Source organism: Pristiophorus japonicus, chromosome 8, assembly GCF_044704955.1.
Source record: "Pristiophorus japonicus isolate sPriJap1 chromosome 8, sPriJap1.hap1, whole genome shotgun sequence".
Taxonomy (NCBI): Eukaryota; Metazoa; Chordata; class Chondrichthyes; family Pristiophoridae; genus Pristiophorus; species Pristiophorus japonicus.
In genome coordinates this window covers 222966443-222989716 of record NC_091984.1, presented here as the reverse complement: position 1 = coordinate 222989716, position 23274 = coordinate 222966443, and the positions used below count along the sequence as shown (strand labels likewise).

The window sequence follows — 23274 nt, the reverse complement described above, 5'->3', positions numbered from 1 at the left end:
GAACCTTCTCTAAACTGCCTCCAATGTAAGTATATTCTTAAATAAGGAGACCAAAACTGTATGCAGTACTCCAGGTGTGGTCTCACCAACGCGCCCTGTACAGTTATAGCAGGACTTCCCTACTTTTATACTCCATCCTCCTTGCAATAAAGGCCAACATTCCATTTTCCTTCCTAATTACTTGCTGTACCTGCATGCTAACTTTTTGTGTTTCACGTACAAGCACCCCCAGATCCCTCTGTACCTCAGCATTTTGTAATCTCTCCCCATTTAAATAATAATTTGCTTTTTTATTTTTCCTACCAAAGTGGATAACTTCACATTTTCGCACATTATACTCCATCTGCCAAATGTTTGCCCGCTCATTTAGCCTATGTATATTATATACCTTTTGCGTCCTCCTCACAACTTGCTTTCTCACCTATCTTTGTTTACTACCATGTAAACTACTTAGAAACCTTGGGACAGGAAGAGTAGGGAAACCAAGGTCCCTGCATCTTAAGCGTTTACTCCAAATCTATGTGGAGTATTGCAAAATGTTTAATAACTGAAAAGAAGTTTTGAGAAGAGAAAACAAGTTATTTTCATCAAGTTTTCTGCTCACTGATCCGTGACCCAGTCACTCCCCTCTGCTCAACCATCAGTGGCCATGCCTTCAGCTGCTTAGAACTCCCTGCCTAAACCTCTCTGCCTCTCTCTCCTCCTTTAAGATGCTCATTAAAAGCTACCTATTTGACCAAGCTTTTGGTCATCTGCCGTAATTTCTTCTTGTGTGGCTCGGTGTCAAATTTATCTGTTTTGTCTTATAATACTGCTGTGAAGCGTCTTGAGATGTTTTACTACGTTATAGGCACTATATAAATAAAGTTGTTGCAGATCTGTGAAGCCTGTAAATTTCGGTATCCGTAAGGTGTGTGATAGAAGCTCTTGTCAGTCCTGTAACATACTGCTTCAGTAGGTTTGCTGTATTACAAAAATAGCCAAGCTGCTGTAACATTTCGGTGCACTGCAGTAACAAGTGGAAAACAGACTTCAAGTCCAGGATTACTGATCAGCAATGTCACAGGAGATCTCTGAATATTTTTAAGTGAGGTTAGTTTTTGGTGTCATGTTAAAACAAAGGTTCCTTTTAAAAAAAATTCTTCCCTCAAAGATTAACAGAAATGGCAGGATTTAACGCACTTTTCAAATAATGAATTAATAAGGATATAGTATTTTGATAGATTAACTACTTGCACTATTAAAATTTTAATTCGAACTTAACATGATGTATGTCTTATGAAAGAAAACTTTGTGTAATTTTGACAGCTTCAAAGAAAGATTAGCATTTAGAGTTGAAGTGTGAGGGGGCCTTAATTGCGCTCTTATTTCTCGGCAGTTTGATTTTGTTTTTTTTCTTCTCTCTGTGTGATGGTCTGGTATCAATCGTTCTGAGAAAATTGCTTGATGTTTAAGACTTGATTGATTAAACTGTGATGGATTTTAACACATCAAGACCAGCATCCAGTGACTTTTGATCAAAAGCCATACCCATTAATTGAATTAAAACAGAAAATGCTGGAAAACAGAGTTGTGTTTCTGGTCGATGACCCTTCATCAGATCTAGTGAATGTTTGAAATGAATGGATTCTTAAGGAGCACTGAAAGGGAGAGGGGAAGAAAGAACAAAAGGGGGAAGGTCTGTGATAGGGTGGAAGACAGGAGAGATTAGAAAGACAAAAGGGATGATGGGCTGACTTGAAATAGTAATGGCAAAAGTTAGAAAAATGTTAGTCTAGATAGGGTGTGAATGGCGGAATAATTACCAGCTGCCATGGGAGACAGAAAAAAAATTACATAAGATTGGGGGAGGGGGAGGGGGTGTGGGAAAAGGGAGCCAAATATGGCAGCGGTTATAATCTGAAATTGTTGAACTAGATGTTGAATCCAGTAGACTGTAAAGTGCCTAAACGAAAGATGAGGTGCTGTTCCTCGAGCTTGCATTGAGCTTCATTGGAACAGTGTAGGAAACCGAGGACGGAGAGGTCAGAGTGGGAGTGGAACGGGGAATTAAAGTGACAGGCGACCAGAAGCTCAAGCTCATGCTTACGGACTGAACGGAGGTGTCCCACAAAGCGGTCACCTAATCTGCGTTTAGTCTCTCCAATGTAGAGGAGACCAGCAGCGAATACAGTGTTGTAAATTGAAAGAAGTATAAGTAAATTGCTGTTTCATCTGGAAGGAGTATTTGGGGCCCTGGATAGTGGGAAGGGAGGAGGTCAAAGGGTCGGTGTTCATCTCCTGCGCTTGTATGGGAAGGTGCCGTGGAAAGGGGAGGGGGTGTTTTTGTAGATTCCAGCATCCGCAATATTTTGCTTTCTGATTAGTTGAATGTTTGGCTGCTGCTTAGTGATTAGAAATTTTCACCTGAGTCATCGCCCCTTACATAAAAAAACACTCGACCCCTCTTCCCTTGAGCTACCACCCAAACTCCAACCTCCCTTCTTCCCCAAAGTCCTTTGATCGATCCATGCCCGGTTTCCATCCCTCCAATCAGGATTCCACCCACAGCACTGAAATGGCTTTAACCAAACTCAAAAATAACAGTCTTTGTGAATGTGACCTTCATTATCCTTCCTTGAACACTTAACAGCCTTTGACATGGTTAACAACACTCTCCTCCTATTTCTCTCCTCTGTTGTTCAGTGGAACAGCCCCTTGTTTCCAGTCTTACCTCTCCGATCACAACCATAGCATATTCGGTAATGGCTTCTCTTCCACTCACCATCAGGGAAGTGATAGCAAACATTTAAGCATAACGGCCCAGAATTTGCAGTGGGTAATAACAGCGAACAGACAGCATTTGCTGTTATTATCCCTTTGATACTGACCGCAACTTCAGGATGTAGCACATGCGCATCCGAATGTAGAAATCCTGAAGTTACGGTCAGTAATTTACTGCTCTGATACTGGATGTGCTGTGCCACCCCCCCACCTCCCCATAGCCGGCAATCGGTGTAATCAGGGAAATTGGTGAAACTGATGAAATCATAAGGTTTTCTGTGATAATATCGCTGTTCAATACCCCTTTAAATGTTAGACCCCCTTTGAGTTAGGTGTAACTGGGATTATAACATTGACTGCTAAACAAACATTATGTCCTGAAAAACTGATCTAAATTTTGTGGCGTGTCAAATTTATTCATTTTCATATAAATTACAATTTTTTAAAAACGTTAAAAATTCATTAAAAGTTTGTCCATCTTTATTTTAGGTTTACCTTTGCCCCGTGTGAGAGCCCCAACCTTTAATTTGCTTTCTAACATAGAATAAAAGGAGTTTATTCACTTCTTGGTTCACAGTCTGTGGGAATTCTGCATTGTGATTGGCTGCTTAGACTGCTTGTTCTCACAGCAGCTCGCACTAGGAATTCCCCATTAACTTACACTGATTTCAACTGAATGTCGGAAAAGCTGAACTCGCCACTGAGATCCCGAGATCTTTGTGGGAAGCTTACTTAGGGGCCCTTGGTGAAGTTGCCGATCACAAATTTTGGGCCACTCAGATAACATAGTTGTATGTGGAAGATAAACAATTTTTGAAGAATAAGTAAGACCATATCAATGGTAAGTTAATGTAACATTTTTTTAGATATGTGAATTATCACTGTACTGGACAAAATATTAACTTTAATAAAGGAGGTTTGATTCAGGGTGAGCTCCTTTTATAGAGCTATGAAGTAGTGTGTCCTTAATCCATTGTGTCTTCATTCCTATACCTTTCAGATTCTGTGCAATGATGAGCAGTTGTATTGCCATTTACTAAAAAAAATTCTCATCACCTTCAAAATCCTTCACCTATGCAAGAAAAGGAAGGATTATTGGATAATTTCAGTCTTATGCTGCGCTTTTCACGTTTACATAACTCTGTTGACAGTCGTGTGTAAATATGATAGATGGTCTGTGGCTCATGTTAAATTACCCTAATAGTATGTACATGACCTTGTAATAATGTATTGAGAATGTCTTCAGTACATAAGTTTGAATATTAATTAATTATTCTAGTGTTAGTATTAAATGGGTGCTGCATTGTTTTAGTGAGGTTTGAAATGCTATAGCACAGATGCAAAGTTACCATTTAGAACAAATTGTTCATGCTTGTTAAATATATCACTTCTGCCAAAAAACATGTTTTAAAACTATTTTTAAATAGATAGTATAAAATCCACTTCAAAGGGTGCTTTGCAATTTATTCACCAGATTTTTCAGTACCTGTAAAATTAAGTTGATAAATAACACATTTTGAAAAAAGTGAAAAGTTCATCTGCGTGTACATATTGGGAGAGGACCACATCAGACTTTAGCAGTCATTAATGTCCGTTAAGGGTATGAAATAGTTTAAATTATAATATGAATTATATCCTGACAACCCAGCTTTCGGCTGCAATCCTAGTTCGACCCCAGAGACAACCACACCACACTTATATAGTCTCAACAAATGTAGTGATCAAAGTTTATTTAATTGATTTGCATGAATATTATAATTATACTTAATGAGCACTCGCTGTCACCTATTTCGACCGACAGTAATATCTTGCATCAGTAACCCTTCTAGCGATGTTGAAAACTCTTTGGCTGGTCAGAATGCAAGTTCCCTTTGGTGATCCAGCCGCTGGCAGCGTGAGAGGACTCGCTGTTATAACGTCCTGTTACGGTCCAAAAAGTCATCCTTTTTATAAGTCACTCTTTTGATTTCAGCTAGCTTAACACACAGCTGTAGGCTAGACTGCCCTTTTATTAAATAATAATGAATAATAAAGCACAGAGAACAAGCATTTGTTCTTGCATTTTCATTTATTCTCAGCTTGTAACTAGCTTTAAGAAAATTAAGAAAATAGAAAAGGCAACAACGTTAGGCAATACATTGCCCTCCCCAATCACAGAGCATGTTGGCACTCAGTCGAGGATCATGAAAAATGGCAATTTGAACAAGTGGGCAACTAGCATTGTGGAACTGTGCACCAGCAGGAGTAGATGCCTTCAGGAAAGGAGCAAAACAGAAAGTTGGCAATAAAAATATAATGTACTGTATTAAATGAAACTGTATCTTTTAGTAGTTGCTCTGACCATTGTATTTATATTTGTTCTGTCTCTTGTACAGTCTCAGTGACAGTTTCTTCACGGTCAAGGGTGCGGCCCTTTTTCTACAGCAAGGAAGCAGCCCACAGGTCCCACGGTGTCATCATCATCACAAATATGCAGGTGAGCTGTCTTAAGGTCAAAGCTCTCCTAAATGCCACTTTGGCTAAACAGACACTCGGCTTATTAAGTGATTAATGCTGCGATTTTCTACCATAGTTCATTTAGATATGCTTTTTTGTTTAAGTGCACAAATGATACAGATCTGATTAAACTATTCAATTTCACTTAAATGGGAGGGTCAGTCTCGGGGGAGTACTTTCTGTTCAAAGTACTATTTGGGGAAAAAAAATTATAGTAACATCGGAATAGGAGTAGGCCATTCAGCCCCTCGAGCCTGCTTCTTCATTTAATTAAATCATGCCTGATCTGTACCTCAGCTCAATTTACCCACCTTTGATCCATATCCCTTGATAACCTTGCCTAATAAAAAAATTATTCTGTCTTGAAAATTTAAATTGACCCAGCATCCACAGCCTTTTGCAGGAGCAAGTTCCAGATTCACACTACCCTTTATGTAAAAAAAAAAGGTTCCTAATTGCACTCTTAAACAGTCAAGCTCAAATTTGAAGATTATGTTCTTCTCTTCTGGATTTCCAGACCAGAGGAAATAGTTTCACTCTATCTACCTTATTGAATCCCTTTATCAATTTCTCCAACCTCATATCTCCAAAACATATTGTAACTGTGCCTGACAGTATAATTGGGGATCACTGTGTACAGATGCATATTATTATAATTAAGAATGCCAGAAAGCAAAAGTACAGTGCGATTATCTGTAGTGTGGGTTTGGAGATGATTGAGTCAGCTCCAGAGATCACTTGCTATAGATGAGCGATAAATATCTTTGAGAGATTCAAGACAATGAAGTTGCAGAACAAAATTTAGAGAGTAAATTACATAGGGCCTGAAATTGGTCGACATACCGCCGGCGTACCGCCCAAAAGGGCGATTTTGGTCAGAAAACAGCTACATACCACTCGGCAGAATATTCATCATTGATATACCGCTGGAGCTGCATGCTGTCCTGAAAAAGGTGGTGTTATGCGTTGGTAAGTGGCCAGGAATGGGCGGAGTGCTTGGAGCCACCATTTTAGAAATGGGGAACTGTCAGCTGAAAGGGTTGACGGTTGATAGGCAATGGCAAACATTTAAAGATCACATGGATGAACTTCAACAATTGTACATCCCTGTCTGGAGTAAAAATAAAACGGCGAAGGTTGCTCAACTGTGGCTAACAAGGGAAATTAAGGAAGTGTTAAATCCAAGGAAGAGACATATAAATTGCCCAGAAAAAGCAGCAAACCTGAGAACTGGGAGAATTTTATAATTCAGCAGAGGAGGACAAAAGGGTTTAATTAGGAGGGGGAAAATAGAGTATGAGAGGAAGCTTGCTGGGAACATAAAAACTGACTGCAAAAGCTTCTATAGATATATGCAGACAAACGTAGGTCCTTTGCAGTCAGATTCAGGTGAATTTATAATGGGGAACAAAGAAATGGCAGACCAGTTGAACAAATACTTTGGTTCTGTCTTCACAAAGGAAGACACAAATAACCTTCCGGAAATACTAGTGGACCGAGAGTCTAGTGAGAAGGAGGAACTGAAGGAAATCTTTATTAGGCAGGAAACTGTGTTGGGAAAATTGATGGGACTGTAGGCTGATAGTCTGCATTCCAGAGTACTTAAGGAAATGACCCTAGAAATAGTGGATGCATTAGTGATCATTTTCCAACAGTCTATCAACTCTGGTTCGGTTCCTATGGACTGGAGGGTAGCTAATGTAACACCACTTTTTAAAAAAAAAAAGGAGGGAGAGAGAAAACGGGTAATTATAGGCCGGTTAGCCTGACATCAGTAGTGGGGAAAATGTTGGAATCAATTATTAAAGATGAAAAAGCAGCGCATTTGGAAAGCAGTGACCGGATCGGTCCAAGTCAGCATGGATTTATGAAAGGGAAATCATGCTTGACAAATCTAGAATTTTTTGAGGATGTAACTGGTCGAGTGGACAAGGGAGAACCAGTGGATGTGGTATATTTGGACTTTCAAAAGGCTTTTGACAAGGTCCCACACAAGAGATTGGTGTGCAAAATCAAAGCACATGGTATTGGGGGTAATGTACTGACGTGGATAGAGAACTGGTTGGCAGACAGGAAGCAGACAGTCGGGATAAACGGGTCCCTTTCAGAATGGCTGGTAGTGATTAGTGGGGTGCTGCAGGGCTCAGTGCTGGGACCCCAGCTATTTACACTATACATTAATGATTTAGATGAAGGAATTGAGTGTAATATCTCCAAGTTTGCAGATGACACTAAGCTGGGTGGCGGTGTGAGTTGTGAGGAGGACGCTAAGAGGCTGCAGGGTGACTTGGACAGGTTAGGTGAGTGGGCAAACGCATGGCAGATGCAGTATAATGTGGATAAATGTGAGGTTATCCACTTTGGTGGCAAAAACACGAAGGCAGAATATTATCTGAATGGCGGCAGATTAGGAAAAGGGGAGGTGCAACGAGACCTGGGTGTCATGGTACATCAGTCATTGAAAGTTGGCATGCAGGTACAGCAGGCAGTGAAGAAGGTAAATGGTATGTTGGCCTTCATAACTAGGGGATTTGAGTATAGAAGCAGGGAGATCTTGTTGCAGTTGGACAGGGCCTTGGTGAGGCCTCACCTGGAATAATTGTGTTCAGTTTTGGTCTCCTAATTTGAGGAAGGACGTTCTTGCTATTGAGGGAGTGCAGCGAAGGTTCACCAGACTGATTCCCGGAATGGCAGGACTGACGTGAGGAGAGACTGGATCAATTGGGCCTTTATTCACTGGAGTTTAGAAGAATGAGAGGGGATCTCATAGAAACATATAAAATTCTGACGGGACTGGACAGGTTAGATGCAAGAGGAATGTTCTCGATGTTGGGGAAGCCCAGAACCAGGGGACATAGTCTAAGGATAAAGGGTAAGCCATTTAGGACTGAGATGAGGAGAAACTTCTTCACTCAGAGTTGTTAACCTGTGGAATTCCCTACCGCAGAGAGTTGTTGATGCCAGTTCATTGGATATATTCAAGAGGGAGTTAGATGTGGCCCTTACGGCTAAAGGGATCAAAGGGTATGGAGAGAAAGCAGGAAAGGGGTACTGCGGTGAATGATCAGCCATGATCTTATTGAATGGTGGTGCAGGCTCGAAGGGCCTAATGGCCTACTCCTGCACCTATTTTCTATGTTTCTATGTTAAAGCAGCAGCTCTGTATCTCTGAGGTGAAAAGTGATATTAAAGAGTGCACTTTTGATTGGGAAAGGTATATTTACTATGACTGAATAAATTATTGATAAGGCAATTTATGAATTTTTTTGATCATAAAATATTGTGGAGATTTAAAAAGAATGGGGCCTGTGTTATCTCAGCATGTATTGATGACAATCTGTCTACTGGAGGAACCAGATGTGAGGAAGTTTATTGAGCAGTGTTATAAGGCTCATGAAAGAGGTCGCAGAATGATGATGAAGAGGAGGCCTTACCCGCAAAGGATCTTCAGGGAGAAGTGTTCATACTTGGACCTGACCAATCGACAGTGTGTCCGAAGGCTACGCTTCCAAAAAGAGGCCATCACTGAGATTTGCCAGCTCATTAAGGCAGACCAGCAGCCCGGTAGCACCAATATTACTGCACTCTCTGTCGAGATGAAGGTGGATGTGGCACTTTCCTTTTTATGCATGTGGGTCTTTTCAATCATCAGCTGGGGACATATGCGCTATTTCTCAGTACGCTACTCTTCGGTGCATTCAACAGGTAATCGAAGCACTGTATGTACGCCGGATGGAATTTATAAACTTTCCAATGTCGAGGGAGGCTCGGAGTGACAGGGCTTTGGGATTTACACGCATTGCTGGCTTCGCCAAGGTGCATGGTGCTATTGACTGTACCCATATTGCCCTGCGAGCACCATTACAGGAGGCGGAGGTGTACCGAAACCGTAAGAGATTTCACTCCCTCATCGTGCAGTTGGTATGCGACTATATAAAACGGATAATGGCAGTGAATGGCAACTTTCCAGGGAGCATACATGATGCGCATATCTTGCGGGAGAGCACTGTGTCTGATCTGTTGAAGTCTGAGCCTCAAGATAAATGCTGGATGCTGGGCGATAAAGGGTACGGCCTCGCTACCTGGCTCTTGACACCACCCCCTCCTGCCCTCCAGTGGAACCCTCACACAGAACCCAAGCAACGATGCAATAAAAGTCATATAGCCACACGTAACATAATTGAAAAGACAATTGGAGTGCTGAAGCAGCGCTTTCGATGCTTGGACCACTCTGGAGGCGGGCTGCAATACTACCCTGAGCAGCTTGCTAAGTTCACAGTTGTCTGCTGCATGTTGCATAATTTAGCAATCATGCGGGGACAGGAATTGCCACAGGGGACTGCGGGACCACCTGAGGAGAGAGTGCAGGAGACGGAGGAGGAAGAAGAGGACAATGAGGGACAGGAGGATGACTAGGAGCTTGGAGATGAACCCATGGCATTACCCCCAACATCACAACGGAGGACACTCAGAGCGTATGCCACTGCAAAATTGTTATGTCAGCAGCACATAAATGAACGCTTTGCTTGAATGTGGAAAGCTGAGTTTTGGGACCCTCATGACTGTTGCCCCAAAAGTTTGACGCTATACAAGAGTGGTTAAATTCAATTCAAACATTGATCTAAAAATTTTAAAAATATACAATTTCCAAACTTTTTAAAAATTAACTGTTGACAATTTTAATAAAAACTTGAACAAAACTTACAAAACTTTAATACCAACTTTAGCAAACATTTTCTAACTTTAATAATAATAAACACTTTACTTTCCCCGCCCACACCCTCTGCCCCTTCCGTGGCCACGTGGTACACCACCCTTGGGACTATTCCCTCTTTCTTACTGCCGACCTTCCCTTTCCCAGTGCCCATGGGAATGAACCTCCCTGGGTATGTACCAAGCCGGTGTTCAGCACCGCACCCCAAGTGCTGTTGGGGGGATGGGGGAGTGAGACATTGCAGGTGCAATAACTGTGGGGCCTCAGGAGAAACTCGGGATGTGGAAGGCGAGGCTTCAGAGCTGGGAGATAATGTCAGCTCCACACCCTCGCGTGCTGTCGACCTGACTACTATGGCACGTGGAGGTTCCGCGTCATGGCCCGATCCTGTCGATTGCCGCATGGCAACTGCGGTTCGCTCCATCGCGGTGTTCATACGCAGCCTTTCCTCCAATTGTCGCTCTGATAGAGCTGCGATGTTAGTGGCTATTGCAGTTATGGCCTTGAGCAGCACTCGACCTATGTCGATGCTGGCCTGTGACAGACGCACCATGCAACACTGGGGGTGCCTTGCTACACACTGCTTGGTCTGGCAGATTTAGAGGACCCTTGGGGAATCCCATGAATATAGACAACGTGATGGTGGAGGATGTTGCAGCTGTCTCACATGGAGCTGGTGCATCCTCCTCCGTCTCCAACACCAGCTCCACCTCCACTGGCTGCTGGATCAGCGGCTCTTCCTGTTCATCTTCCTCTTTCGTCAGAAGAGGGCTGGGTGGAGGCAGTGAGTCTGTCGTTGCTGTGTCTGTGGTTTGAATCATTGGGGTCGGGAAGTACAAAACAACATATTTTTAAAAAAGCTTGGCAACAGGGTGACGGTTACATTCGTACATCGTACAGTGACTTATCACAGTCTTACTTAAATGTCCACCTCTGCTGCAATACTGCATTACATATCGCAGACAGAATACATATGAATTGCGTTACATGCCCCCAACCTTCCAGTGCATCACATGAGGCCAACATTACAGTGCAATAAACTTACATTTCATTACATCAGGCCAACGTTAGTTACAGTTAGATTACATTTCATGACATGATAGGACCGCAATACAGACTGCATTTTATTCAACTTACCATCTTATGTGAGTGGGTCAGCTCCAGTGCCAGTGGTGGTATGGGTGCTATCCCCAACCAGGGAGAGGGCATGGATCTCTATCTGTAAGCGGCTCCTGGGTTGTGGGGCTGCACCCCGTGCGACGCTGATCAGCTGCTGTTGCAGATATCTTCCTCTGAAGAAAGGAAAGTAACCTATTTAACATGGCACACGCACACACTACCACGCACCCTTGCAAAAAAAACTGTATACATCTGCACATGTTCCATTTAAAAGGTATTTCCTACAGCATTTAAACACAAGTTACATTTGTACTGCCCTGTTAATGTAAAGAAGACACCCCAAGGCGCTTAACATCTGTTTCCTTATGCCCATTTGTGAAGTCAGGATGGGAAAGATTAGGTAAGGTGAACAACAGCTTTGTGATGAAGTGGGCTTTTAGAGATGGAGAGAAGGGTGAGTAGTGAAGAGGTTTAGGCAGTGAATTCTAGAGTGTAGGATAGCGGCAATGGTGGAACGAAGGGAGGAGAGGATGCACAGAAGGCTAGCAACAGAAGGATGGAATGTTTGAGAGGGAAGATATAGGGCTGGAGTAGGTCGCAAAGATGGGGTGGCATGCGGCCATGGAGGAATTATAGTCCAGGTTGAGAATTTTAAATTTAATGCGTGCATGTGCAGGGAGCCAAGGATAGGGATGATGGGCGAGCAAGACTTGGTACAGGACATGATATGTGAGCCAGAGTTTTAGACAACTAGGAACTTGTGGAGGTTAGGAGTCCAGCAAGGAGAGCATTAAAATAGTTGAGTGTGGAGGTAAGAAAGGCATGTCTGAAGGTTTCAGGATGTAGGGCTGGAGGTGGGCTATTTGGAGGTAGAAGTAAGTCCGTCTTGGTGATGGATAAGATCAAACGGGTCGCCAAGCTTGCTTTAGGTTTGGGTCAGACTGGGAGTGGATGGAAGAGAGACTGAGTCAATCGCAAGGGAGTGGAGTTTGTTGTGGAGGGAATAGTTTTGGTCTTCCTAATGTTGAGCTAGATGAAGTCTTGACTCAATTTTGGACCAGCGGTATGGCAGCATGGAGGCAGTTGAAAGAAGTGTTAGAGTATCAATGTATGTGGGAAAGCTGATCTATTGCCGAGAATAATATTACCAAGGGCCAAGACTTAGTTCCTTGGGGGGACTCTACTGGTAACAGTGGAGGAAGGAAGGGAAGCCACTCCTGGTGATGCACCGGCTACATTCGCATATAATTAGACATGAATCATAGAGCTGAATGAAAGGGGAGAAGCATTGGAGGATGGCATAATCAACTGTATCAAACACTTGAAAAGATGAGGAGAGAAAATGCAACATGATCGCAGTCACAGAGGATATCGTTCATGACATTAACTCCCAATAAATATTTTACAAATTGTTCCGTAATATTAAATTTTTTTTAAGTGATGCTCAAAACTGCTTGCCCTGAAGAGGAAAATTGTAATTTCCTTTGAAGTGCCAGAACTCCTTGACAAGTGCAGAAGGAAGTCTTGTGAATACTATGTCCGTATGGAAATAAGTATCTGTGTGCTGCCATTATCTTATATTGAATCTGAAGTAATAAATTCAATCAACAATCTATACAGTTCTGGCAGTGCTGCTGAGGTAGTATAGTAGTGTGAAGGAATGCTAATAACAGTTGGAACTACATTCATAATCTGATACGTACACCGTCTGTAACATGAGCAACTACTATTTGCATTTATATGGCACTATTAATGTAGGAAAACGTCCTACAGTGTTTCACAGGAGCATAATCAAACAAAAACTGAACCCAATCCAAAGAAAGAAACATTAGGATTGGTAATTATAAGCTTGGGTCAAAGAGAGAAGTTTTAAGGAGGGTCTTAAAGGAGCAGGGAGAGGTGGAGAGGCAGAGAAGTTTAGGGAGGGAATTCCAGAGCTTAGGACTTAGATACCTGGAGGCACGGCTGCCAATGGTGGAGTGAAGGAAGTGAGCAATGGACAAGAGGCCAGACTTGGAGCAAAGCATAGTTCTGAAGCTTGTAGGGCTGAAGGAGGTTACAGAGAGAGGGAGGGGTGATGATATGGCATTGATTTGACCAAGGGGATGAGAATTTTAAATTGGAGGTGTTCAGGGACCGGGAGCTACTGTAAATCAATGAGCATAGGGGTGATGGGGGAACGGGACTTGATGTGTGTTAGCAAATGGACAGCAGAGTTTTGGATGAGCTTAAGTTTATGGAGGATGAAGATTGGGAGGCTAGCCAGGAGGGCATAGCTGAGTCTGGAGGTAACAATCTTGGATGAGGGTTTCAGCAGCAGATGGGCTGAGGCAGGGGCAGAGATGGGTGATATTCAGTAGGCGATCTATTGATGTAGAGGATATGTGGTCGGATGCTCGGCTCAGGGTCAAAAAGGGTGCTGCGATTGTGAATAATCTGGCTCCGACTTAGTGACCAGGGAGAAGGATGGAATTGGTGGCGAAGGCCAAAGGCACTGGCTTTGGTCTTCCCAATGTTTCATTACTGCTTATGACCTGCAGTGTGGGATAGAAGGCTTTTTTCTGATGGATTATGTGTGTGCATTTTTACTATAAATACTTTTATGTATAGAACATACTGAGACTTCTGACAGTTTGATGGTTCGTTTTAGGGTTCTGTTTCTGTTGTTCTAGCTTACCTGCCAATACTATTACTGAAGTACTGGCTGATCGTCCATGTTTTGACAGCAGCTGTGTTAAGTAAAATAATCAATAATCTAAAATTTAAAACTTATTAAAGAGTGGTACTGTCATCCCTTTCATTGCATTATTCTGTTTTCTAGGCAGATATTACTGAGATCATAACTGCAAATATTTAGAACACTCTGTGCTGGTTCTTTTAGTCGTGCTGGATTGCCAAGATGATTATCCTGCTGAGAATAATGGGCAGAGCTACTGGTTAAATAGGACTAAGTCATTCTGTTTTCATTACTTGGTTTTGCAAGGTTTTTGTCAGTGTTTTGAGGATCTCATTCCTCATTTCATTGAATCATAGAAATTTACAGCATGGAAGGAGGCCATTTTGGCCCATCGTGTCCACGTCGGCCGACCAAGAACTATCCAGCCTAATCCCACTTTTCAGCTTTGGTCCGTAGCCCTGTAGGTTACGGCACTTTAAGTGCACTCCAAGTATTTTTTAAATGTAGTGAGGCTTTCTGCTTCTACCACCCTTTCAGGCAGTGAGTTCCAGACCCCCACCACCCTCTGGGTAAATAAATTTCCCCTCATATCTTCTCTACACCTCCCCACAATTACTTTAAATCTAGGCCCCCTGGTTGTTGGCCCCTCTACCAAGGGAAATAGGTCTTTCCTAATTTTATACATCTCAATCAGGTCTCCCCTTAGCCTCCTCTGTTCCAAAGAAAACAAACTCAGCATCTCCAATCTTTCCTCATAGCCAAAATTCTCCAGTCCAGGCAACATTCTTGTAAATCTCCTCTGCACCCTTTCCAGTGCAATCACATCTTTCCTGTAATGTGGTGACCAGAACTGCACGCAGTACTCCAGCTGCGGCCTAACCAGTGTTTTATACAGTTCAAGCATAACCTCTTTGCTCTTGAATTCCATGCCTCGACGAATAAAGGCAAGTATTCCATATGCCTTCTTAACTTTATCTACCTGGCCTGCTATCTTTAGGGATCTGTGGATCTGCACTCCAAGGTCCCTTTGTTCCTTTACACTTCTCAGTGTCGTACCATTTAATGTGTATTCCCTTACCTTGTTAGACCTCCCCAAATGCATTACCTCACACTTATCCAGATTGAATTCCATTTGCCACTGTTCTGCCCACCTGACCAGAACATTGTTATCTTTCTGCAAATCCGCAGCTTTCTTCTTCATTATCAACCACACGGCCTATTTTAGTGTCATCTGCAAACTTCTTAATCATACCCCCAACATTCAAGTCCAAGTCATTGATATATATACCACAAAAAGCAAGGAACCCAGCACTGAGCCCTGCGGAACTCCAATGGATACAGCCTTCCAGTCACAAAAACCCCATAAACCATTAGCTTTGCTTCCTGCCTCTGAGCCAATTTTGGATCCAACTTGCTACTTTGCCCTGGATCCTATAGGCTTCTACTTTCGGGACCAGTCTGCTATGTGGGATCTTATCAAAAGCTTTGCTAAAATCCATATGTATCCACTTTGTCTTCGAAACAAAAAGCGAGTGGCCTCGTCTATAATATTCAAATGGGCTGCTATTTCCTATAATGTGGGCCACTGGTTTACTGTGACTGAATGTCAAATTTTGTTTGTTTTGTTTTACCTAGGATTCTGACATTTTTACTGATATTTTGAGAATATTTTCCATGAATGAAAGTGACAGGAAAAGGGAGGGATGTGTATCCATAACTCTTAAAGATCTGTGGCAATCTAAAACAACATTTAAAAAAAAAAGCTTCTTGTTTGAGGAATCTCTGTTGAAAAATGGAGATAGAATTGAGTTAATGTCGCAGAAGGATAAACATGATTGCTTATGATAATTGCAGCTCAGAAGGCATTGAATTTTGAGCCAAGGATAAATTGAGATGCTTTGCAATGTTTATTCATGCAGTATATGTAAAGATATTGATTGTAATTATCTCCCCCTTCCCCAGCTTAAATGTGCTGTAGCTAATTATTTATTTATACCAGCCTGTCTGTGATCAGCTATCATAGATCAAGGGTTGGTTTGTATGGTTCATTGCCACGTCATGCGATGCATTTATACACTAAGCTCCAAAATCTATCACTTGAAATAGGAGGAAAAACATTATAGTAGGTGACTTTTTTTCTTTCAATTTGAAGGAAACCTCTTGACAGGGACACTATTTCTGAGACTACGAACTGGAATGCGACATTCCTTCACATATGTTTGGGTCCCAACAAGAATTCTGACAGCACTAAATGAGACCAACACTGCATGTTAAGTTTTACTTTTAAAATGATTGCAATTTTTGCATGAAAATTAAGATAGGAGGGAGAAAGAGAGATGAAAGCAAAATTTCCCCCAAATACAATACTCAAGCATTTAGGCATTGTTGTAGGGGCATGTCACAATCATAACTACATTTCAAAAGATTAATTGAAACATCCTAAAGATGTTTATACTTGAATAAGTTAGGCTGATACCAATGAAATGAATGCATCTCTGATGAGAACTGTTCATTTATACTCCATGATTACTTAGTTAAATGTGTTGTGTACTCAGTAATAGAAAGAAAGACTTGCATTTATATAGTTATTCTGGACCCAAAGGATCTATCCTTGGCCCCCTCCTATTTCTCAATTACATGTTGCCCCTTGGCGACGTCATCTGAAAACACAGCATCAGTTTCCACGTGCACTGATGACACCCAGCACTACCTCACCACCACTTCTCTCGACTCTCATCAGTCCCTAAATTGTCAGGCTGCTTGTCTGTTCTGGATGAGCAGAAATGTTCTCCATTTGAATATTGGGAAGACCGAAGCCATTGTTTGTGGTCCCTGCAACAAACTCCGTTTCCTAGCCACTGACTCCATCGCTCCCCCCAATTTCTGTCTGAGGCTGAACCAGACTGTTTGCAACTTTGGTGTCATTTTTGACCCTGAAATTAGCTTTCAACCACATCCACAGCATAACTAAGACCACCTATTTTTACCTCCGTATCATCACCCATCTCCGCCCTTGCCTCAGCTCATACGCTGCTGAAGCCCTCATCCATGCCTTTGTTACCACTAGATTTGACTATTGACTCCTGGTTGGCCTCCCACATTCTACCCTACATAAACTAGAGGTGATCCATGTCCTAACTCGCACCAAGTCCTGCTCACCCATCATCCTTGTGCTCGCTGACCTACATTGGCTCCTGGTTTAAGCAACACCTCGATTTCAAAATTCTCATGCTTGTTTTCAAATCTCTCCATGGCCTCGCCCCTCTCTATCTCTAATCTCCTCCAGCCCCACAACCCCCTAAGGTGTCTGCACTCCTCTAATTCTGCCCTCTTGAGCATCCCTGATTATAATCGCTCAACCATTGATGGTCATGCCTTCTGTTGCCTAGGCCCTAAGCTCTGAAATTCCCTGCCTAAACCTCTCCGCCTCTTTACCTCTCTTTCCTCCTTCAAGAGGCTCCTTAAAACCTACCTCTTTGACCAAGCTTTTGGTCACCTGCCCTAATGGCTCGGTGTCAAATTCTTTGTCTTATAATGCTCCTGTGAAGTGCCTTGGGAACTCGTCCACGGCAAACGAGCCAAAGGCGGGCAGAGGAAACATTACAAGGGCACCCTCAAAGTCTCCCTGATAAAGTGCGACATCCCCACTGACACCTGGGAGTCCCTGGCCATAGACCGCCCTAAGTGGAGAAAGTGCATTCGGGCGGGCGCTGAGTTCCTCGAGTATCGTCGCCGAGAGCATGCAGAAATCAAGCGCAGGCAGCGGAAGGGGCATACGGCAAACCAGGCTCCCTGCCCACCCTTTCCCTCAATGATATCTGTCCCACCTGTGACAGAGACTGTGGTTCTCGTATTGGACTGTACAGCCACCTAAGAACTGGCGCTAAACGTGGAAGCAAGTCTTCCTCGATTCCGAGGGAGTGCCTATGATGATGATGATGATGAAGTGCCTTGGGACGTTTCGCAATGTTAAAGGCGCTATATAAATACAAGTTGTTACACAAACTCATGTACCAAGCTGCTGTAGTTATTCTAGTTCAGATTAAATATAATGGGAGCAAGAAGAGACTACTTGAAATAATGTTCCAAATTTTCTCAAAATAATGTACTTAAGTGGACTATATCCTCTCTCACTATGTTTATCTTATCTAATATTTCACACTCCATCTCCTTAACTACAATGTCTGTTATGTTTAAAATAACTCCACAAGACTGCATACCTTAAGCTCAAACTGTTGTGACCTTGGTCTCTTTATTGTAACTCCAGAGTGAGGAGGCAACATTTTGTAGACTGCCTTTTATACCTGCTTGCCCAGGGTGTGCAGGTGACCGTTGGGTCTCCCACAGGTGCGCCCCCTGGCGACAAGTCTTACACATTGGTAATGTTTACATATGTAACAGTCTGTATTGTCTGGAAATTTCAGCAGATCAGGCAGCATCTGTGGAGAGGAAGCAGAGTTAATGTTTCGGGTCGACTTCCTTTCATGAGAACCAGATTCCAGCATCCGCAGTATTTTGCTTTTGTGTCTGTATTGTGTCTTGCTTTTGTAAAGACAGACACAAAATTAATTAAAAACCATACCCACGTCGTCCGCCTCCATAGAATCATGGAATCGTTACAGTATTGAGCCCATGCTGGCTCTCCAAGAAACTTCAGCTGGTCTCACTCCCCTGCCCTTTCCCCTTAGTCCTGCATTTTTTTTCCCTTCAGGTACTTATCCAATTCCTTTTTGAAAGCCATGATTGAATCTGTCTCCACCATCCTTTCAGGCAATGCATTCCAGATCCTAACCACTCGGGTAAAAAGATTTTTCCTCATGTTGCCTTTTGTTTTGCTGCCAATCACCTTAAATCTGTGTCCTCTGGTTCTCTACCTTTCTGCCAATGGGAACAGTTTCTCTTTATCTACTCTGTCTCGATCCTTCATGATATTGAACACCTCTATCAAATCTCCTCTTAACCTTCTCTGCTCTAAGGAGAACAACCCCAGCTTCTTCAGTCTATCCACATAATAGAATCCCTCATCCCTCCTTCCTAAAGTGCGATGCCCAGAATTGGACACAACTCCAGGTGAGGCTGAACCAGTCTTTTCTAAAAGTGGTTCATAACTTCCTTGCTTTTGACTCTGCCTCTATTTATAAAACCCAGCAGCCCGTATGTTTTTTTTTCACCGCTTTTTCAACCTGCCCTGCCATCTTCAACGATTTGTGCACATATACCCCAAGGTCTATCTGTTCATGCACCCTCTTTAGGATTGTACCCCTTAGTTTTCTTGCCTCTCATTCTTCCTACCAAAATGCATCACTTCGCACTTTTCTGTATTAAATTTTATCTGCCACGTGTCGGCCCATTCCACCAGCCCGTCTCTTTTCTTGAAGTTTATCACTATCCTCCTCACTGTTTACTATACTTCCAAGTTTTGAGTTATCTGCAAATTTTAAAATTGTGTCTGTACATCCAAGTCATTGATGTATATTAAGAAAAGCAGTGGTCCTTGTACCAACCCCAAGGGAGCACCACTGTACACCTTCCTCCAGTCCGAAAAACAGCCATTCACCACTACACTCTGTTTCCTGTCACTTAGCCAATTTTGTATCCATGCATGTCTCTTTTATTCCATGGGCTTCAAATTTGCTGGCAAGAATATTATGTGGCACTTTATTAAATGCCTTTTGAAAGTCCATGTACACCACATCAACCCTCTCTATTACCTCATCATAAAACTCAATCAAGTTAGTTAAACATGAATTGCCTTTAACAAATCTGTGCTGGCTTTCCTTAATTAATCCACACTTGTCCAAGTGACTGTTAATTTTGTCCTTGATTACCGTTTCAAACAGCTTCCCCACTACGGAGGTTAAACTGACTGGGCTGTTGCTGGGTTTATCCTCGCACCTTTTTTTGAACAAGGGTATGACATTTGCAATTCTCCAGTCTTCTGGCATCACTGCGGTATCTAAGGAGGATTGCAGGATTATGGCCAGTACTGCTGCAATTTCCGCCTTAACTTCCTTCAGCATCCTAGGATCCATCCCACCCAGTCCTGGTGAGTTAACTAAAATCTCAATTTTTATCCCATCCAGTATCTTAACGACCTCCTCTTTCACTGACTTTGGCAGCATCATCTTCCTTGGTAACAACAAATAGAATGTACTCATTTAGTACCTCTGCCTCCATGCATAGGTTCCCTTTTTGGTCCCTAAACGGCCCCACCCCTCCTCTTACCACCTGTTTACTATTTATTTTACCTATAGAAGACTTTTGGATTCCCTTTTATGTAAGTTGCCAATTTGTTCTCATACACTCTTTGCCCCTCTTTATTTTGTTTATCACTTCCCCTCTGAACTTTCTATATTCAGCCTGGTTCTCACGTGTTCTCAACCAGACATCTGTCATATGCCCCCTTTTTCTGCACGTACAGGTTATCTTTAACAGGCCCTCCTCTTTCTTGAGTTATCCTCTTGCTCTTTATGTATTTATAAAACATCTTTGGGTTTACCTTGATTTTACTTGCCAACATTTTTTCATGCCCTCTCTTTGCTTTCCTAATTTCCCTTTTAATTTCACCCTTGCACTTTCTATATTCCTCTAGGCTTTCTGCAGTATTTAGTTCCGGTATCTGATATAAGCTTCCCTTTTTTGCCTTATCTTATCCTGTATGCTCCTTGACATCCAGGGAGCTCTAGATTTAAGAGTCTCACCCTTTTTCTTTGTAGGAACATATTTTCTTAGAACCCACACTATCTCCTCCTTGAATGCCTCCCACTGCTCTGACACTGATCTACCTTCAAGTAGCTGTTTCCAGTCCTCTTGCTAAATCGCATCTCAGCTTAGTAAAATTTGCCTTACCCCAATTGAGAACCTTTACTCCTGATCTATCCTTGTCCTTTTCCATAACTGTTATGTTGATGAAACACATGAAAACATTATGAAAGATTAAAAGTGATTTTAAAATCTTTGTGCTTTTTAAGCAAAGTTTTTTTTCTTAATTTGCTGCAGGAGATCTACAGCTACATCTTCAAGTAATGATCAACCACCTCCGCCCTGAAGACAGGATAAAGCTGGTAAGAGAAACCAGAGACAACTTTTTCTTCGGTCAATAGAGTCACTGACTTATGTGGAAACATCACTATGCTTAAGAGTATCCAAATCAAATTCTGAAATCCATGTAAGTAATAGCCAAAGCTTGGGGACCCTCCAGTGCGTACAGGGATACTACTCGAGTTTCACATAGCTAAAACTGCACTGCTTATCACCACAGAGCACTGAAGTTCCTGTTACTTGCATAGCAGGACCATCTTACCAATTCAACTGTTGGCGTGTTGATTTATCTGCAGAGAGAAATTTCAGCCTCAATAATTGATCAATACGCCCATGTCCTATTTAATGAGTTAGGCTAGCTTGTCAATCATAAAAGTCTCCTAGAGTCCTGTGCACTGTCTGCTTTGTGAATCCGACTATAGTGTGCCAGTGAATGTTGATCTTGTTCCAATCTTCTATCACCAGGCATATCAACATGGAGCCAACTTGACCCCAAAAAGAACCTGCTTTCCTTTCACCTCTCCCCACTTCCCTCGAACCAAGGAGGATTGTTACTAGTTGATCATTAGACAACTGACAAGTATGGGTTTGAGTCTTCCTTAGGTGAACAGCAGTTATCAGAAACACTTCCTGAACAGCATAGTGAGCAGGCCAACTAACCATTAATAAAGTATTTTGCCACTATCCTCAGGATTACAGCATTGGATACATACTATACGCCATTGAATGGTGGATCTACTAGTTGGGGGAGCGGAGCTTCAGCAGCAACTGCTTGGTTCTCTGCAATCCAATCAAGATAGGTACCTAACCCTAGATATAAGAATGTGTGATCTTGTGACCAGCCTTCAGGTAACACTTTTCAGGAGAATTTGTGTCATGCCTCAGTTTCCTAGTCAGCTGTACAACAGGCAACAATGTGATTGAAGGGAGCAATGTGCCAGCCAGCTTGATGTTCTGAATGGGAAGTCCGGTGACGTGCACCAGGCTTTTACCTATCGCCATCTGCTTATTCCAGGCCCCCGTGTCAAGGTTTTTGGCAAAGAGGTGTGTCTACCATGAAGCAACAAGTTAGACCAGGCCAGAGCTCTCCACACATACCAAAGGAAGCCCTCCTGTTGCAGTTCTAAGAATTCTGAACACTTGTTTAGACTTATCTTGAGATGAGAGAGACAAATGTTCCCTTCCCCAATCTCTCTTCTGGTCTGCTGATTGCTACGGCATATCTTAAGTGTTGGCTGTATAGTTTTCTCAAAGATTGCCAGCCACTCTGCAGGAGGGATATAATTGCATGGGATTGAAGCAGTAGGGTAGGCACAGAATTGAACTTATAGGAGTGTGGCCAAAGATGTCAATTTGGTCCAATCAGAATTTCCTGCTTCTGTATGGTATACTTATTGACCTGTACCAAACTGCACAGTACTTTCTTGAAAAACATTAAGGCCACAAGCATAGAAAAGTAGGTGTGCACTGAAGCTGGAAAGCATTCACTGGAGTAGTCATCCTGTCAGTTACCAATGTTAATCAACGGTCCTACCTTTATTTTTCCCAACAGTTCTGAGTTTTTCCCAATTAATTACTGAGCCATCCAAGTTGGGAAGTTTCATGTTTTTTCCCTGGTCAGTGCTGACCTCAGCCCAGTGAGAGTAGCGTATAATTAGCCTTTTATCCCAATTTAGTTTGGGAGAGGAAAATCAGTTCCTGCTTCTGATTGCTATCTAGTGACTTCTACTGGAAATTGGTATGTGTGAATGTTTGGGGGAGGACATGATTGGGATTGTGTGTGATGCACCCTGCTGGCAAGTAGCCTGCTAACACAGTTAAAATTCACAGAAAAATAAAGTCACTTATGGCAAGGTACCAGAGGACAGGGATGTCCATGGATTTGTTCACTTATCACTGATTTAGTGCTTTCAGAAAGGGAGGGCAGGAGAGAAAATTTGTGGAGTCCTGCCTATCTGTTAAGCATTTGATAGAACCAACTTGATAACTTCAATTTCTCTCTGGCAGAAGAAAAGTAGAGTGGCAATTTCAGGTCACCCAAGTATATAAATATTCATGCTTTTGCCACACTAATCTGTATTAGGTTTGACTAAGTTATATTGTCTCTCTTCCCCCCCCCCCCCCCTCCTTAAGCAAATAGTATTTACAGACATAACTTCCCAACTCATTACAATGCTAGGAGCAGTGGTGTGACCAAAGCTAGCTGGCAATAGGATTAATGCTGCTTTAATCAGAGCCGTAAACTCTTGCTGAAACCCTTTGGAAATGGTTTGCACCCACAGGCTGTGCGTCTGGAAACCATGTCAGCTGATCGAATCCGATACATGGTAGTTGTGTATACTAATGGGCACCAGGATACAGAGGAGAATGTTCTTCTGGGAATGGACTTTGCAAGCAAAGAGAGGTATGTAGTGTGTAAGTATTTTTGGGGAGAGGACAAGGCAGAGGAGAAGAATGTTTGGGT

The 23274-nt window shown here is 42.5% G+C and overlaps 1 protein-coding gene across 2 annotated transcripts in view; it reads left to right on the top strand.

Moving 5' to 3' along the window:
- LOC139269021 (protein phosphatase Slingshot homolog 1-like) overlaps positions 1 to 23274 on the top strand; it is a 138068-nt gene that overhangs the window by 49519 nt on the left and 65275 nt on the right. For both annotated transcript variants that reach the window (XM_070887958.1, XM_070887959.1), the window contains exons 3-5: positions 5139 to 5239; positions 20769 to 20833; positions 23093 to 23214. In XM_070887958.1, the coding sequence (XP_070744059.1) occupies positions 5139 to 5239; positions 20769 to 20833; positions 23093 to 23214 (288 nt within the window). The remainder of the gene's footprint in view (positions 1 to 5138; positions 5240 to 20768; positions 20834 to 23092; positions 23215 to 23274) is intronic.